This window comes from Toxorhynchites rutilus, chromosome 3 (assembly GCF_029784135.1).
Source record: "Toxorhynchites rutilus septentrionalis strain SRP chromosome 3, ASM2978413v1, whole genome shotgun sequence".
In the NCBI taxonomy this organism is placed as follows: domain Eukaryota; kingdom Metazoa; phylum Arthropoda; class Insecta; order Diptera; family Culicidae; genus Toxorhynchites; species Toxorhynchites rutilus.
In genome coordinates, this window is record NC_073746.1 from 324,012,006 (window position 1) to 324,030,033 (window position 18,028).

At 43.1% G+C, this 18,028-nt stretch overlaps 1 protein-coding gene across 6 annotated transcripts in view; it reads right to left on the bottom strand.

The window, feature by feature from the left end:
* The window catches only part of LOC129778092 (non-canonical poly(A) RNA polymerase protein Trf4-1), a 141,719-nt gene that overhangs the window by 45,830 nt on the left and 77,861 nt on the right, over window positions 1-18,028 (bottom strand). For all 6 annotated transcript variants that reach the window (XM_055784762.1, XM_055784763.1, XM_055784767.1 and 3 more), the window contains one exon: window positions 1,745-3,474. In XM_055784762.1, the coding sequence (XP_055640737.1) occupies window positions 2,953-3,474 (522 nt within the window). In that variant the 3' untranslated portion in view covers window positions 1,745-2,952. The remainder of the gene's footprint in view (window positions 1-1,744; window positions 3,475-18,028) is intronic.

The following is an 18,028-nucleotide window of genomic DNA, read 5'->3' on the forward strand; positions in this document are numbered from 1 at the left end:
TTCGAAGACGCATTGTCAATGGAAGTCGAGCCTACTATGGGCTCCGCAAATCCTTGAGGTCCAACAAACTCCGACCCCGTACGAAGTGTACCATGTACAAATCCCTAATTCGACCGGTTGTTCTCTATGGGCACGAAGCATGGACGATGCTTGAAGAGGACTCACAAGCGCTTGGAGTTTTCGAACGCCGAGTGCTCAGAACAATATACGGTGGTGTACAGGAAAGCGGAGTATGGAGAAGGAGAATGAACCACGAACTGGCGCAACTCTACGGCGAACCCAGCATTCAGAAAGTCGCCAAGGCTGGACGAGTGCGATGGGCAGGGCATGTTGCAAGATTGCCGGACAGCAGCCCTGCAAAGATGGTGTTCGCATCGAATCCGGTAGGAACAAAAGGAGAGGAGCCCAGCGAGCGATGTGGTTGGACCAGGTGGAGCAGGACTTGGCAAGAATCGGTGCAGCCGGGAGTTGGAGAACTGCAGCCATGGATCGGGACTATTGGCGAAAAATTGTGAAGAGGATCTAATCTCTCAATGGGATGTAGTATCATTATAAATAAATAAAAAAAATAATGCCAACTAAACAAATCCGGAAGTCGGTTGGCACCCACAATTAAGGACTCTATTTTAAAAGCGAAGAACTACTTATCGGCTCAAGGAGGAGCTTCAAGGATGAAATTGACGAAACATTTGAAGGCAAAGTTCAACAAAACCATGTATAAACATCATACAATTCAGAGGATTATGAGAAAACCTTTTTATGATTCATTTTGTTGTATTGATACGAAAACTCATAAATAAAAAAAAATAATACAGAATAAAGCTAAATTTTCATTTTTTCCCTTATTTTTTCTATACAAATTTTTTTTAGAGATTTTGTTGCTAAATATCTCAGAAAATTTTACAAACTTAAATGTGGCAACCCTGGATGCCACTAACTGCACATATATTCTGTTTCTGCTTTGGGTAACGTAAAATTGCAGTCCAATCACTTTGATCAGATTGTTATTTTTTGTACATACAAACTGAAAATCCAGTCCAATGAAAAATATAGTTGCAAAATATATTTAACTTTCCTCTTATGAACTTGTTACATTATTTCCTAGCAAAAACATGCTTAAAAGATTGAATCAACTAACATGGTCATATTCAGCCCTATTCTGTATTCCGACGGATTTCCATTTCGTTCGGAACCGTTATTTCGTTCGAGTTATAATTTTGCGTTCCTTATTTCGAACGTTTTGCCCATTTGATGTTCGAAGAGAAACAGATCGAACGAAATGCAAAAACTACTCGAACGAAATACAGAATGGAATTTTATCAACTCGTTCGAAATATTTCGAATCGATCGAAATACAGAATAGGGGTGATTGCCCGGCATGGTGGCCCATTTTGCCCCGTAGTACCTTCGATCGACGGAAATGGAACACATTTTTAAAAGTGTAAATTTTCCACATAAATGTGGCATATTCATACAATTTACATCGATCAATAAGGTTTCCAATCGTGAGGTTTCAACATGTAGCATAATTTGTAAGTGATCCTACATGATTGAGGTCGTTTCGTTCTTAGGGGGACCGTATTGCCCCTATCTACCCTATTAAAACTACTTATGAGAGCTACGAAATCAGCCTGAGATTTCCAGTCTCATCTTCAAAACTATTACACCTGGTCATACAATTTCCACTGAAAGTCGTTCAATATCTGCAAAAAATAAGTATACATTAACATCAATCAATACTCACATTGCTTGACCGTTCGCAGCAGATCCGCTACCAGGGTTACTCATCTTCTAAAACTCGAACTCATCAACGTTTGTCACTAGTCTCAATCATTATCGTTATTATTACTGTTTAGGCTTCTTATAAGGGCGGAAAAAATGACCTCTCTCTCTCTGACTGCTTTCCTTCACTTTAACGTTTCTCTGCTTCAGGGTATATGCCAAAGCTTGTTGTGCCTTAAGTCCACTACTAACTGGGAATATGCTTTGATTTCGTGGTATGCTTCCTCCCTTTTTCTACTTCTAACCGTGCTGGTGGTAATGATAATAGTACTTAATTTCGACCAAAACTCTCCTTTCTACAGCTTGTTTTCTGAAAGAGTGCAGAGTTTATGCAAACGTTTTAAAACCTCTCAACAATCTCGAAAGCAACAGCTGCTGGTCATGCCTCAGAACGGCTTTGTTTGTTCCAATCGCGGGGTATGGGCGATAACTCTCTAGAATGTTAGTATGGATACTACTGATTACTGGATCTGTTCGTTTTTTTCTTGCTTATATGCTGCATGATTGTTTGTCTGTGTGTGTCTGAATAATTTTGTGAGCGAAATTATATGTGGCTTTCTTCATCAATAGGATTTAATCCCTAAACAATAATCACTTTTCTCTATCACGCATATGAGCTTAAATACTTATTTCCTACTAGCTTAACTGATATAAAGGTCTATATCTTGTTTACTCGTCTGACTATGGGATCATTCTTCTCTGGCGGGGCTGTGACACAGGCGCCCGTTCGTCCTTTTTTGTGGGCAGTGACTACTACATGCGTTCGGAAAAGAAGATGAGTTTGTTGTTTTGGCATTGTTGCTGTTTGGCAACACGCTATTACCGATACGAATGGCAACTGTACACAGAGACGAAAAAGAAGTGACGCGCGCCGATGGCAGACTTTCCGCGCAAAAGAACAAATACGTCTAAATTCGTTCTACACGCTAAATGTATACATCTATGTATGTATATAGGTTTCATTCACTGTACTTCCATTCGATTCGTCTTCCACGTGACAACATCATGTACTAGCGAAACTACTATCCTAGTAAACCGTAAAATTCAGCTAGGCGCGCGCAGACAGCGAATAAAAATGAAGATGAAATATGTATGCTGCTGCTGTTGCTGCTCATCTGCTCAGAAGCAGTAGTGCACATAGCGCGCACAGTGCTGATGCCTCGCATGCTATCATCGGCTATCCATGCCGCTGCCGCTGTTGCTACCGCCGCCACCACCACCACCGATCGGGCCACCCTTCCTATCTGTCGGCGAGGTGGTCTTCTTGCGCTTGGAGGAAGACATCGCGTTGTTTACGTTTTGTGCCGGTGACTTTTTGCTCATGCTGTACAGCTGCTGCTGCTGCTGCTGTTGCTGCTGCTTTTGATCCTTGCCAATGGGAACATTGTTATGATTACCACCCTGGTTTAAGCTTTCGTCTTTGCTTGCAGCAAGATTATTCAGGTTGACGACGGTGTTGTTCGGGTGGATCATGTAGTGGCCAAGCAGCCCGATTACCGCCCGGTGATGTTTGCTCTTGTGACGTCCCAACGTGTTACCACCGCCGGAGGATTGATTGCTGCCGCTGTTGTTGTTGTTGTTGTTGTTCCCACCGACGGACATCCGCTCCGAGCTGCTGCGGGGCGTATAGATGTTCATCGGAGCATTTTTGCCTATCTGATGCGGGGAGGACGCATTGCGTCGGTTGTTCATCTGGGGGGAAGCGCGGAGAAAAATTGAAAATGAATAATGCAACCGATAGTAGAGCAGGATAACCTGAAAATATCAAAAATCTCTATCCGACCATCATCGGCTTGGATTAACTATGCTCACGCATTCGGTACACGGCATGGCAAAATCAAGACTGGCCAAATGCAAAATAACTGGGAAGCCTTACTACGCGAGAAATTGGAATTGCAAAATGCTTTGAAGTTTCTGACAATTTTTCTCACAATAATAGTAACGTATCAAAAATATTAAGTGCGCAATTAAGTTTCAGCTGTCTGCCAACATAAGGCTCCAGCAGTAAGTGTTGGTTGCTCTTGGCATATCTAAAATGTAATGAGCCAAGCTGAAGGGAAGACCGATGAATAGTGAATGCTTGCGCTGAGTAAGAGGCGCGAACGATTCGCAAAGCAATAAAAAGCCAATTTGAGAAGATTGTCCAATAAGATTACTGCATTAAAATATATTGTTGTTTTCTCGCTGTCTAGAGCGACACATATACTGTTGAAGCATCAAGGCAACCTGGGCATATGCAACATCGTTCCGTTGCTATATATTTAACATAGCAACAACTGTAGAATAATAAAGATTTTTCATTAGTAGTTCAACCGTCAACTCGACTAGACGTTATTTCCTCTGGAAGAATCTTTCCCTGCACATAAATCTCGGACAGGTTATGGGCCCAGTCCGGAAGCTACTGAAGTCGGAAAATTGAAGCGTGAATAGTTGCTGTTTTTTCTCGAAGTGATGGAGTGGGCGAAGATTGTCAAGTTGACCAATTCAAACTACCAAGCATGGTCGTTTTCCGCGTTGGCGTTGTTGCGGAGGGAGCAGCTCTGGAGGCATGTGGATCCAGGTACTCCTCCGGTACCGGTTACGGCAGCTTGGACGGAAGGCGACGAAAAGACGTTGGCCACGATTCAGCTAATGCTGGACGAAAGCCAATTCGGACTGATTCGTGACAAGAAGACGGCGAAGGACACGTGGGCGGCGCTAAAGGCGCACCACGAGAAGACCACGCTGGGACAGCGGGTGACCCTTCTCCGGCAGATCACGAACCAGAATTTCAAGATTGGGGACAACATGGAGACCTACTTGGCAGATATCGAGACGCAGTATGGTCGTCTGGAGAGTTCCGGATTTGAAATGAAAGAGTGCCTCAAAGTTGCGCTAATACTTCGGGCCCTTCCGGAGTCGTTCAATCCTCTCACAACGGCTCTGGAAGCGAGGAACGAGGATGAGCTTACGCTAGAGCTCGTCAAGATCAAACTGTTGGACGAAGTGGACGAAGGTGCTGTCTGCTATCATTGCGGCAAGCCGGGGCATCGGAAGCGGAATTGCAAGGCGTTCCTGGCGGAAAGCGGTAAAGCAGAGCAGAAAAAGGAAAAGACCAAGGCCAAAACAGTGCGCGAAAACGACGCAAAGACGTTCACGTTTATGGTGCGGTCCGATCAGCATGTTTCTGACTCTAATGCGTGGGTGATCGACTCGGGCGCGACTTCGCATTTGGCGAAAAATCGCAGTAACTTTGTGCGTCTCGATGAGAGTATTCGTCCGGACATTTCGACCGCCGACGGAAAAGTTCTTCGTACCGCGGGCGTTGGTGATTGTAAAATCGAGTGCGTGGACGGTCACAATGAAAAAGTGTCCGTTACGTTGACTGGTGTAATTTTTGCTCCGGGACTAGAAGGCAACTTGATTTCGGTGATGAAACTCGCAGAAAAAGGTGTACGTGCGGAATTTGATGCGAATCAGTGTTCGTTGGTGTATAACGGGTTGGTGATTGCGACGGCAGATCGCGCGGGTGGCATGTACCGACTGAACGTGATTGAAAAATCGTTGCTGGTAAGTGGTAAGAGCCACAACCCTGACTGTCTGCACGTGTGGCACCGAAGACTCGGACACAGAGATCCGGATGTGATTGGCGAGGTCGAGCGGCGTGGTTTGGCGTCGGGGATGAAAATCAAGAGTTGCGGAGTTCGGCAGACGTGCGAGTGTTGCGTCGAAGGGAAGATGACACGACGTCATTTCCCCAGGAAGCTGAGAAGAAATCGAGAGCAGTGTTGGATATCGTGCACAGCGACGTGTGTGGTCCCATGACGACATCGCCGGGTGGGTGCAGATACTACTGACGATGATAGATGACCATAGCCGCTATACGGTCGTCTATTTCCTCAAGGAGAAGTCCGAAGTCGCCGACAGGATCCGTGAGTATATCAGGTTCACCGAAACGTAGTTTGGACGGAAACCGAAAGTCATCCGTTCAGACCGGGGCGGCGAGTATACCAGCAACGTCCTGCGTAAGTTCTACGCTGAGGAGGGAATCAAGGCTGAATTCACCGCTGGGTACGCGCCACAGCAGAACGGCATTGCTGAAAGAAGGAACAGAACGTTAAACGAGATGGGACTGTGCATGCTGTTGGATGCTGGCTTGCCTCGCCACTATTGGGCGGAAGCTGTGAACACCGCGGCGTACATCCAGAATCGGCTGCCGTCGTCAGCGATTGGATCAACGCCGTACGAGATTTGGTTCGGCAGCAAACCCGATTTGCAGCACTTCAAGATTTTCGGCTGCAGTGCATACGTGTGGCAACCGGTGCAAAAGAGGAAGAAGTTCGAAAGAAAATCAATCAAGATGGCCTTCGTCGGATATGCGTCGGACAGCAAGGCCTTTCGTTTGCTGAATACGTCAACTGCTCAGATAGTCATCAGTCGTGACGTGCGTTTCTTGGAGTTCGACGAGGAGAACAAGAACGTGAAAGATGGAACCATCCGTGAAGCACCAGGTGAGTCAACCGTTGCAGATGTGGACGTGTCGGTGCCATTGTTCGACGCCAAGCGAAGCGAAGAGTCCGAAGAAGAATTTTTCGGGTTCGATGAGGATAGCGACGACGATCCCAAAGATAATCCGGACGAGGCGTTGCCGGTACAGGAGGGAAGAGTAAACCCCAGTAGTTCCGGCAGCACGTGATGGCGTGAGACGGTCGCAGAGAGCAAACATTGGAGTTCCACCAGAGCGGTTCGCCACATGCACGATTGGCCTGACAGTGAACACGAGCGCAGAGCCAAAAACGTACAGCGAAGCGATTGCGAGTCCGGACAGTGAAAAGTGGAAAGCGGCCATGAACGAGGAAATGGTCTTTCACCGGGACAACGGAACGTGGATTCTCACCAAGCTACCCCAACGGCGCAACTTGGTAGGCTGTAAGTGGGTGTTCAAGTGTAAGGCGAACGAGTCCGGGGAGATCGTGCGATACAAGGCCAGGTTGGTCGCACAGGGATTCTCCCAAAAGTACGGAACTGATTATGATCAGGTTTTCGCACCGGTGGTGAAGCAAATCACGTTCCATACTGTGCTGACAGTAGCGAGCAAGCGGCGATTGTTGGTCAAACACATCGATATAAAGACAGCGTATCTGTATGGCGCCCTGCAGGAGGAGATTTTTATGAAGCAGCCCCCGGGGTACTCTAACGGTGATCCTGATACGGTGTGCTCTTTAAAGCGAAGTCTCTACGGTCTGAAGCAAGCGGCGCGAGTGTGGAACCAGCGAATAGATGCGGTACTGAAGGAAATGGAGTTCTACTCATCAGCAGCTGATTCGTGTCTCTACCTGCGGAATTCGGACGGTGTGTTTACTTTTTTCCTGATTTACGTGGACGATATCATGGTTGTGTGCAGACGGAGCAGGACTATCGGTTACTGGTCGGAGCGTTGAAGAAGAGTTTCAAGATTACGGAGCTGGGCGATCTGACGTTCTTTCTTGGAATCCACGTTCGACAGCATGCGGGCCGATACGTCTTGAACCAGAAATCATACGTGGCGAAGATTCTGGCGCGGTTCAACATGGGGAACTGCAAAACCTCCCGGGTTCCGATGGTGACAGGATTCGTGCAACAAAAGGAGGAGGACAGTGACTCGTTGGCAGATGCACAACAGTACCAGAGTATAATTGGTGCTTTGTTGTACATTTCGGTCAATACGCGCCCGGACATAGGGATCTCCACATCCATTCTCGGGCGGCGGGTCACCAAACCAACCACAGCGGATTGGAACGAGGTCAAGCGGATGCTTCGTTACCTCAAATGTACGGCGGACCACGAGCTGCATCTAGGTGGCGGTAGCAACCTTCAACTGGAGTGCTTCGTAGACGCGGACTGGGCTGGTGAAGTCGACAACAGGAAGTCGAACACTGGCTACATCTTCAAGTTCGGTGGCGGACTAGTTGGCTGGAGAAGCAGGATGCAAACGTGTGTATCCCTATCCAGCACTGAAGCGAAGTACATCGCGCTAGCCGAATATTTGCAAGAGCTGCAGTGGCTGTGTCGATTAGTTGAAGACTTGGGCGAGCGTCTGGAGTTACCCATCGTAGTCAACGAAGACAACCAGAGCTGTATCGCACTGGCGGCGGCGGACGGGACCTCGCGAAAATCGAAACACATCGACACCAAGTGCTGTTTTATTAAGGATCTGGCAGCAAGTGGCATCGTGTCCATTCGGTACTGTCCCACCGAACAAATGAAAGCGGATCTTCTCACCAAGCCCTTGGGTGCAATGAAGTTGCGGCAATTACGGGAAGCCATTGGGATTCTACCATACGATGTTGAGGAGGAGTGATGAAGCATCAAGGCAACCTGGGCATATGCAACATCGTTCCGTTGCTATATATTTAACATAGCAACAACTGTAGAATAATAAAGATTTTTCATTAGTAGTTCAACCGTGAACTCGACTAGACGTTATTTCCTCTGGAAGAATCTTTCCCTGCACATAAATCTCGGACATATACAACATCAATAAGTCCAAACACATTCCTAAATTCACTCAAATGAGCAACAATTCGCTTTCCATTACTTATGATATTATTTTAAAATGCATCTATATGTCCCTTAAAAGAATCGATAGGTTTGCGTGATTTTGAAGATGGTTCACACATGATTCATTCTCGTTCTCGCGAGAACAATACAAGAAACTTGTATCCTTATTGCCAGTATGTATCCCTTTGTCAAGACACCAGCTGCGACACTATACAACATGCGGCACTCTATTTGTTCCAAAACCACCATTGTCTTCATTTGACAACGCATAAAACCAACAATTTCCACGTGCGATTCAATCACACACAAACACGAGCTCTTTTCTATGCTTCCCTCGTGCACATTCTTATAATGTATTATATTTATTTATTTGTTTATCCATTCATCTGGCTTTTTGCAGCCTTAATTAAAACCGCATAAGTGCGCCTTAATTAAAAATTTAAAAAAAAAACAATACTGAGCGGGAACGGAGCTCTTCTCCATAGTAATCCTCGTTGTCAGTGGTACCTGCCCAGTTCTGTAAAGTTGTGGTGCATCAACTTTGTAGTGTACCATAAAAATAAGAAAGTTCGGTAAAATGGGTAAACCCTTTCGTTATACGGACGATCAATTAAATAGACTTTTGAAATTAAAAAGAATAAACGTAAGGCAGAATATTCTGTGATCCCAAAGTTAACACACGTCTTATTATTTCCAAGTCTTAATTAAAATAAATAAAAAGTGGAAACATAAAAGCGAAACATAAAAATTTTGGAAAAAAAAACATAAAAGCTGGCGACGAGGAAAATTTAAAAAAGTGATAGTGATTCTCAGACGGAATAATCCGTGTAGCAAGGAAATTTCAGAGTGAGCTGAGTAAGTAAATAGCAGAGTTTTTGTGGAGAGTGGTAAACTCTAGAAAACTTGTGCAGAGACAGTGTGCTTGAGTTAGCTTTGAAGAGGTCAAAAACACCTTGATCAAATAAGAGTTACTGTTGTTAGAAATTGTGTAAAGAAATCGTTAGCGTCCCTAGTGGCGTGCAATTTTATAGATAAATCTACTTTAAATTGTATGTAAAGTATATTTACGAAACAAAAGATTCCATTTTGCTCAACATATCATTAATTGTCTTTGGCCATTTTATTTCTCTTCATTATTCACAGATCTCCTATTGATTTGGCCATCTTCGTTTTTATCGCAGGACCATTGTTCGATCTCATAGTTACTCTCAGATAGTTACCAGAGCGTAATATCTCTTGTTCGAGAGTCGGCACTCACAACATCGGGGAAAACCATCTGACCGATCTGACCAGTGAAGAGCGGGCGAGCGATCGTGTGGCGGAGCAACTGTCAGGCTGGAGAAAGAGTTCTCGCTGTGACTGAGTAGTGAGTTGTGAGAAAGGCTTCACTGGCTGTGTCTCACTCACAAACGTAAACAACTACAGTGGGAGGATAACTGCAGTTGTTAGTGTTCCAGTATCGGTGAGAAAAAAAAGATTTAACAAGTAAGTTGTTTTGATTTCCTTTTTTTTGCTGCTTGCTATTACCATGACCAAAGCCTTCGTTTGGTACATTGGACCATTGTGTGCAAGGCACGTCCTTCACTAACTATATGGAGCGTTTGGAGCATCTAAGCTCCTTCAATGGCTGGACTGAAGAAAACAAAAAATCGGTACTGATTGCTCTTACCGGTCCGGTTGTTTACGATGAGCTGAAACTTATGTTTCCTACTGTTGAGCTCGGAACTTTAAGGTATGAGGATATGGTGAAAAAGTTAAAGGAACGATTCGACAAGGTAGACCCTGATATGATGCAGCGGTTCTATTTGTACAATCGATTCCAAAAAGTGCTGAAAGTTTCATATTATCGGTAAAGTTGCAGGCAGAGCTTTGCAATTTTCAACAGTTCAAGGAAACAGCAATTAGGGATCGATTGATAATGGGACTACACGATCGGGAGTTGCAAAAATCTTTGCTGATGTCGGAGACATTGACACTGGACGTGATAGAGAAAAAGTTACTTAGCAGTGAAGTTGCCAACAAACAAACAAAAGCATTGAGTAGTGAATCTAGAAAAGATGAAGTGCATTCAGTTAAGAATAGAATAGGGAAAAAGGTAGGAGAAAGTAGCCGTGATTTTAGTCGTGACAGGACATACAGAGGTAGAACAAGTTACAGAAATGACAGGCGAGTTAGTTTCTCCGTCTGAAGTTAGAAATCGTAGTGCTGACGCTAATGCAATTTGTAACTATTGCAAGAAGCGAGACCATCTGAGAAGAGACTGTTACAGTTTGAGAAATCGAAATGCGGTGCATCATGTAGAAAATAATGACAAGGACACAAGCTATGATTTGAAAAGGTCAGCCGGTCATGAAAGTTCAAGTGAAGACACAGATGGAATAGAATATTTGATGATTTCTTCCGTAAATAGAATCAACGAACCGTGCCTGATTAAGGCAAAAGTACAAAACTGTTTGCTGGAAATGGAAATTGATTCGGGTTCAGCCGTTTCCGTAATTAGTGAGGCCAATTATAGAAAAAATTTCAATGGAATTCCAATGCATAACTCAGGTAAACAGCTTATTGTTGTTGATGGAGCTCGATTGAGAATTCTGGGGGAAATTTCTGTACATGTAGAACTGAATGGCATAAAAGCACAGCAAAAATTGAAGGTTTTAAAATGCAGCAACAGTTTTGTTCCTTTAATTGGAAGATCATGGCTTGACTGTTTCTTTTCTGGATGGAGGTCGGGTTTTATGAATACTGCTTTAATAAATAGTCTGAACGAGAAGAAAGATTTTTCAGAACCTGTCGTAGGCTACGAGGGGGAACTGGTTTTGAAACACGACCAGCCCATATTTAAGAAGGCATATACGGTACCCTACAAATTGAAGGACAAACTGGCACAACACTTGGAGATGGTGGAGCATCAGAAGAACGACGATTATGGCGCACCGAAACCAATTGAAATCCAAGTCCAAGTTGACTTATATGAGCACCAAACTAAAAAAAATGTATTTCAAAATTGATCGCACCAAAGAGAAATATAAATATCGGAGGCCAAGTGGGTTGTTAAATACTCGGGATATTTTAAACACAAATCCCAGCTGCCGATTGGCTTCAGAGATCATGTCTTTAAATCGGTTACAATAAATACACCCATACCTCGCTTTACGACCTAGATTCGTTCCACGAAACTTGGCCGCAAAGCGAAAAGCCGTATAAGGAAACAATTATTCTAATACAAACTCACATGAATTCAATCGGATCGGTTCCAAATTGTTGAAATATGTAACATGGTTTATCATTCAAAATGCATTTTATCTTTTTAGTTCATTTGAATCAAAAATACATACATGGCAAGTACATTTATTTGTACATATAATAAGAACAGGCTCCGACTCCGTTCTAAGATTTTCGTTAATATTGGTAGTTTTGTTTCTTATCGCAAAATATTAGACTGGTATTTTTTTTTTCATTAAGATTCCCATTTCTATTATAGATTGGTCTGAAAAATATGTGTTTTTTCTTTTCCCAAAAATGACTTTGATGAAATGAAAAAAAACGGTTCTATTATTTGGCGACAAGGAACAAATACATAATTTTTCACAACAATCTGAGAACTAATATATAGGTTTGACATGGAATGGCAGTATATCGATATTAAAAAAAACTATTTTTTGCCATTATAGCGAATCATTTTAGGCCGTAAACAATAATAAACACTAAACAATAAACAATTGAAGAGGGCCGTTATATCGAAATGCCGTATAAAGAGCGGCCGTATAGCGAGGTATGAGTGTACTGAGTCTAGGATGATGCCAAGATCACAACTTGAGAGCCATGATCGAGGCAATTTCCGTTAATTGCGTAATCGTATGTTCAGAGATTAAGCTGATACGTGATTAACGTTACATTTATGAATGCTTAGCTTTGGCCTGTTCTGTGTACACCATCCAGTGCAACAGTCCAGTAGTCGTTGCAAAGCATGGAAGTCCTCGAAGTTTCTAATGACCACGTAGATTTTGATGTCATCGGCGTAAAATACTCGCTCTGTGGCAGTACGATAGAAAGATCTTTAATGAAAAGTGAAAAAAGCAAGGTTGGCTCCTGATTCAAAACAGCTGGTGATATCACCACGAAGACACCAATTCTTCCTAATCGTTCCACCAGTATTCCATGGTCAACTCTATCAAAGGAAAATTTCAAGTTGTCGACTTGAGCACCGGCATCAATGTTGTTTATACAAAACGAGGTAAACTGAACCAGGTTCGTGATAGTGGATCTTTTACGGTACAGAACACAAAGCTTGGAACAGACACAAAGCGAAGTTATTCCTCTGTAGTTCACGCAGAAGCAGTGTTTGCCAAATGATCCACTCATTGAAAAAATCGCTTTCGTTCGTTCAAATATGATCTTTCAGGAAACATTTCCCCCAGCGGTATTCTATTATTGTTATGTGCTGCAAATCACGACACAAAAGAGAACGAGACAACTCTGCATCGGCTCGTACTTCATTGCACACCAGCATGCAAGCAAAGCTATCATATACGCTTTCAGTGCAGAAAGCTTATTTTCTTCTTTGCCTCTAACATATGCATATCGACCTCTCCATGCATCATGAAACAGTAGGATCGTACGGACAACGCAAAGCGAAAGATTCATATTCAGCTAATGTAGCAGATCCTGATTTTTAAGTCTCAGAGAGTGCAAACTATATGATTATTTAGCTCGATAGAGGCTAAGGGAAGGGTAGTCAGATTATATTTTCCATTTTTAACGCCGCTATCCCTTGAAATGTGTATATTCATATAGACCGCATAGTTTTACTAGCAACACCGCTCCAGTGAGAAGCAAAAACTCTCGCGTTTTATCTCTTTTCCCATTCGCTGCTCTCCGCAAATGGTGACGTAATGATGACGTAATTTTTCTTGTATCATTTATTGCTTTACATTTGTCTGTGCAGTGGGTTTCGCTATAGTAAAATGAGACGATATATGCGGTTCAAACTTGTATGCAGGCTTCGAAAATAGTGTGCCATGTTTGATACAACTCGAATATGCAAACAACAGTCTTCGTTCCTCTCTTAGTTTAATCACTAAATGTTACAAAAGTGATTGCTGACATTCATACAAGTATCTGAATGATCCTCTCATATTTGGTTATATGTTCGTGAGAGTTTACTTGCATGACACATTGTGTATCATTTGATTTTGATCGAAATCCAAACACTGCGCAGAGGCAATGCGTGACCATGTGAGCTGTTCCTGTTCAATCAACAATGGAGTGTGTGTTTTCTATCGTTTCCATCGGCTTCGTTCAGTAGAATACATTGAACCACAAATATCATTTTTACGCAAGACAGCGCATTAGTAGTAGTGATCGCTTCATACATAGCGGACTGCGTTTGGACATGAAGATGCAGGAAAGGCTTTGAATGAGGGCGGAATCAAATAAAAGTTTGAATCCGGTAGTCATTACGGCCTTGTTTCGTGGTGTTGTGTTGCGTGCGGGTTGTGTGATGTAACCAAGTGTAGCCATCAGATTACATTAATCACGGGGGAGAAGTTTCACCTAGACAGAAAATAAAATAAGGATATTCGAGATAATATGGAAATTACAAATAAATTATCTTCGATAATTCCTCATCTATGCTACACTACAAATGTGAAATATTAAAAAAACATTTTTTAATTTTTTTTCTAAGATTGTCCACCTGTACTATGAACAGTTTGAACAGACGGACAAGACGCCGCTGAGTTCACGATCTCCTTCCTCAAATACAGGAAACATGATTGAAGTCTTCCAGCTTGTGGAAAAGCAAGTATTAATGATAGGTTAAAAATGGCCGTGAGTGGTCAGTACTGAACATTGAACATTTCAAGTTATTTATGGCGGATTTCATTTGATTCGGTGTGACCTAGAGGTTCCTCAGCATCTCGCATCTCGCCGAAATCGTATCATTGCACGCGCCTCTAAAGTGCGTTGCAAACAGTCTACATTTTGCTGCACTGGAATTGGCGAGGACCGCGAGTACCTTTATAAAGGGTGTGTCACATCAAATTGCATCACGGAAAAAACGCTGTAGAAATTTAATTTTTCGGAATTTTATCTTCAGCTTTCGCTTATAATCAGATAAGAGTGTATAGATCACGTTGGCCATGCTTCACTGTCAATTTTTCGTAAATTTGGAAAAATGTCGTCGAACGAAAAAGAGCGTCGTGAATTAATCCTGCGCACTCATTTCGAGAATCCGGAGTTGTCACAGCGGGACATCGGTAAGATGCTGGGAATCGTCTAATCCACGGTCAGCAGAGTACTAAAACGATACTTCGAGAACCTAACCATCGACCGGAAGGTGAAGAACGGCAAAAATGGATGCTCCGTCAGTGAAAAAGATCACAAGCGCGTAGTTAAGCAGTTTAGATGTGATCCGAGAAGTTCGGTCCGGGATGTCGCCAATAAGCTGAATTTGTCAAGTTCATTCGTCCAGCGGACCAAGCAGCGGGAGGGCCTGTGTACATACAAGGTTCAGAAGGCTCCTAACCGCGACGAAAGGCAAAACATGGTGGGGAAGACGCGAGCCCGGAAGCTGTACACCGAAATGCTGACGAAGCCGCATTGCCTGGTAATGGACGACGAAACCTGTGTCAAAGCGGACTTTCGTCAGCTGCCGGCCTGTTGTTCTTCTCCGCAGAGGACAAATTCAGCGTTCCGGAGGAGATTCGCAAGCAGAAACTATCCAAGTTTGCCAAAAAGTACATGGTGTGGCAAGCGATCTGCTCTTGCGGAAAGCGGAGCGCCCCCTTCGTGATGACCGGCACGGTAAACGGGCAGGTTTACCTTAAGGAGTGCCTACAGAAGCGCTTACTACCACTATTGAAGCAGCACGAGGGCCCGACCATCTTCTGGCCGGATCTCGCTTCGTGTCACTATTCAAAGGACGTGTTGGAGTGGTACGAAGCCAACGGGGTCACCTTCGTGCCAAAGGAAATGAACCCGCCCAACGCGCCGGAGCTTCGCCCAATAGAGAAATATTGGGCGATTATGAAGCATGCCCTCCGGAAGAACCCAAAAGTTGTCAAATCGGAGGCGGACTTCAAGAGAAAATGGATTTCTGTTGAAAAAAAACTACAACCTGACGTTGTACAGAACCTTATGGACGGGGTAAAGAGGAAGGTGCGAGCATACGGACTTGGGCTCGAAGTATGAATAAAAAGAAAATGCCAAAAGTTGTTTAATAGTTTTTATTTTACTGTCTAAAATTTTCAAAAGGATCGGTCTACTGGGCGAATTTCTACAGCGTTTTTTCTGTGATGCAATTTGATGTGACACACCCTTTAGCATACTTGATAAATGTCTAAGTTCGTTGGTTTGAGTTCACGATGGATAGACAATAAATCATCCATTGATGAGGTAACTACTTTGTTGCATCAGAAATCAAGTTTTCATTCCTCATTATATGGATGTAAAATAAGATTGCGCACGCGGGTATAAAATTAGTGTCAGGGATAAATGGAAGTATGGATTGAAGTCAGTTGAATGGAGAGGCAGATTTGTATTCATTAGTCGCGTCAGTTAAAATAACCACTGACTGGACTAGTACCTCGCTAGTCTACGCTAGTCAATTCATTTTCTAGTCAAGTCACTTTTTGTTGCCGGCGACTGCCGAAGCAGTTCTAGTCGAAGAGAAGCTGTTGAGAGTAGAGTCGATCTTCATTTTTCACCTTCGAAGATTTCGGGCCCTGCCGGGAATGAGTGATAGTCGCTAGGGGCGAGGTCTGGGGAGTAAGGAGGATACTCGAACACAGTCCATTTGAATTTTTTCAATTGCTCTTGAGTTACGCGAGTAGAATGGGGCCGCGCTTTATCGTGGATGAGGAACACTCCTTTCGTTAATAAACCTGGCTTTTTGTTCTTAATCGCGGTTCTGATGAAACAGGCGTTCGGTGGTCAACGATTCGATAACACTGAAGAAATACGTGACGCAGTTACATCGTACTTCAAAAAGTTGGACGCTACGTACTTCCCGCTCGGAATAGAAAAACTCGTGCCACGCTATGGAAAATGCCTCGAACGTTACGGCGATTATGTATAAAAATAGAAAATAAAACGTAGATTACGAAAATCACCATGTTTTTGTCCTAATTTTATTTTTTCGTGATTTCTGTTACCTTCTCTAGGACAAGTGTTTTCATTCTTGATCAATTTCTTTCGTCAGGTAAGGTTTACAGTATATTTCCGTTGAATGCTACACGGTTATTTTTCATTGCTACACCCAAAGTTAATTTTTAGCACATTTTCTGGCATCCCGATTTATTACATTAAATGAGCTGAAAGATGACATAAAATGTTCTACTCCCCAATACATGTATATCATTTGTATAATATATATGCTAGAGCCAATATGAGGGAGCGAAACAGGAGACACATTTAAATGAAAGCTCTCCGTTAGTTTGCCAAATACACGGCCCAGACAGAGAAAGATATATTCTCGTTCATGTTCTTCTTTATCGGCTTAGAAAACACCTTCCAACTTCATTTTATGATGAGGTGTAATATAATCACGGTCCTTTATAATAGCGCTGGCAGCTATATGGATAGCGTGGTCGTGTAAAGTAACTTAGCATTCCAGCCGGCCTTGGTTCGATTCCCATTGAGCCAACGCTAGTTTGGGTGTATATTTCGAAATAACGCTTGCCTAAGCCAAAAAACGGACAAATTTTACCAATTGAGTCATGACTCATGAATTTTCACACAAAATTTGACAGCGCGCTATTCAGTTGAACTGCGGAATTTATGGCGAGAAGAGTAAAGCAACTACGCTCCATGGTTTGTGCGTACTAAGAGCTCCATGCCGTTGTGAAGAAAGTCGACATCGTCATGTACTTTTTTTAATCCGCCGGATACGCCCGTTTCGGAATTTATAATATCCTTACACTTCTGGAGAAGAATGAGAGCAATGCACAAAATGCCTGCCGGAAGTTGCCTCTTTCATCCAAAAATATCATCCGGATTTTACCCGGACCTGGCGTTCGTCCATTAAGCGCTGAAGGCCCTGCGAACGTGCGACAGCTGCGTTCCATCGAAAATTTCTGAACAAACCTGAAGTGAAGGGTCTGCTCCGATATTTTCATGGAGAAAATGGAGGGGGAATTAATAAATAAAGCTAAGAAAGAACTGAAAAACATTCCAACAAGTATGTTTCCGTCAGCAATGGCGAAAGTTTCGGAAGACCGCAACATTTGTAACATGGTCAATAAAATTATGTTTTATGGGGAACTTGTCCCATTAAATTATCTTTTGTAGTTTTTTTATCACCATGCAAAAATTGTCCATTTTTTTATGCAAGCGCTGCAGTCGTGAGGTATTACACTGGTACTGTGACGATGGGTTAGATATCATTGAAATAGACATAAAATCCTTCCAAGTGCCCCCGATTCTGACGAATCGAGAAAATTTCGACAATTGTCGAGCGGAAATTGAAGAAGGGTGTCAAGGTGACTCGAGGTGCTACAGACATGTATAGATCAGGGAATAAAATAGGCATAAGTATTTGCGTAAGGAGCGCGGATCCATATTTTAAAACACGTTTTTATCGAAACTAAGTTTTGCAAACTGGTGGGAGGTCTATCTCCGGAACGGTCCATCCGATTTTGATGAAATAGTTTTCCCAAGGTTTTCTACTAAATTTTCTGTCTTCATACGTAGGATTTTTCCGATATTTTATAAAAAAATTGTCTCGGTT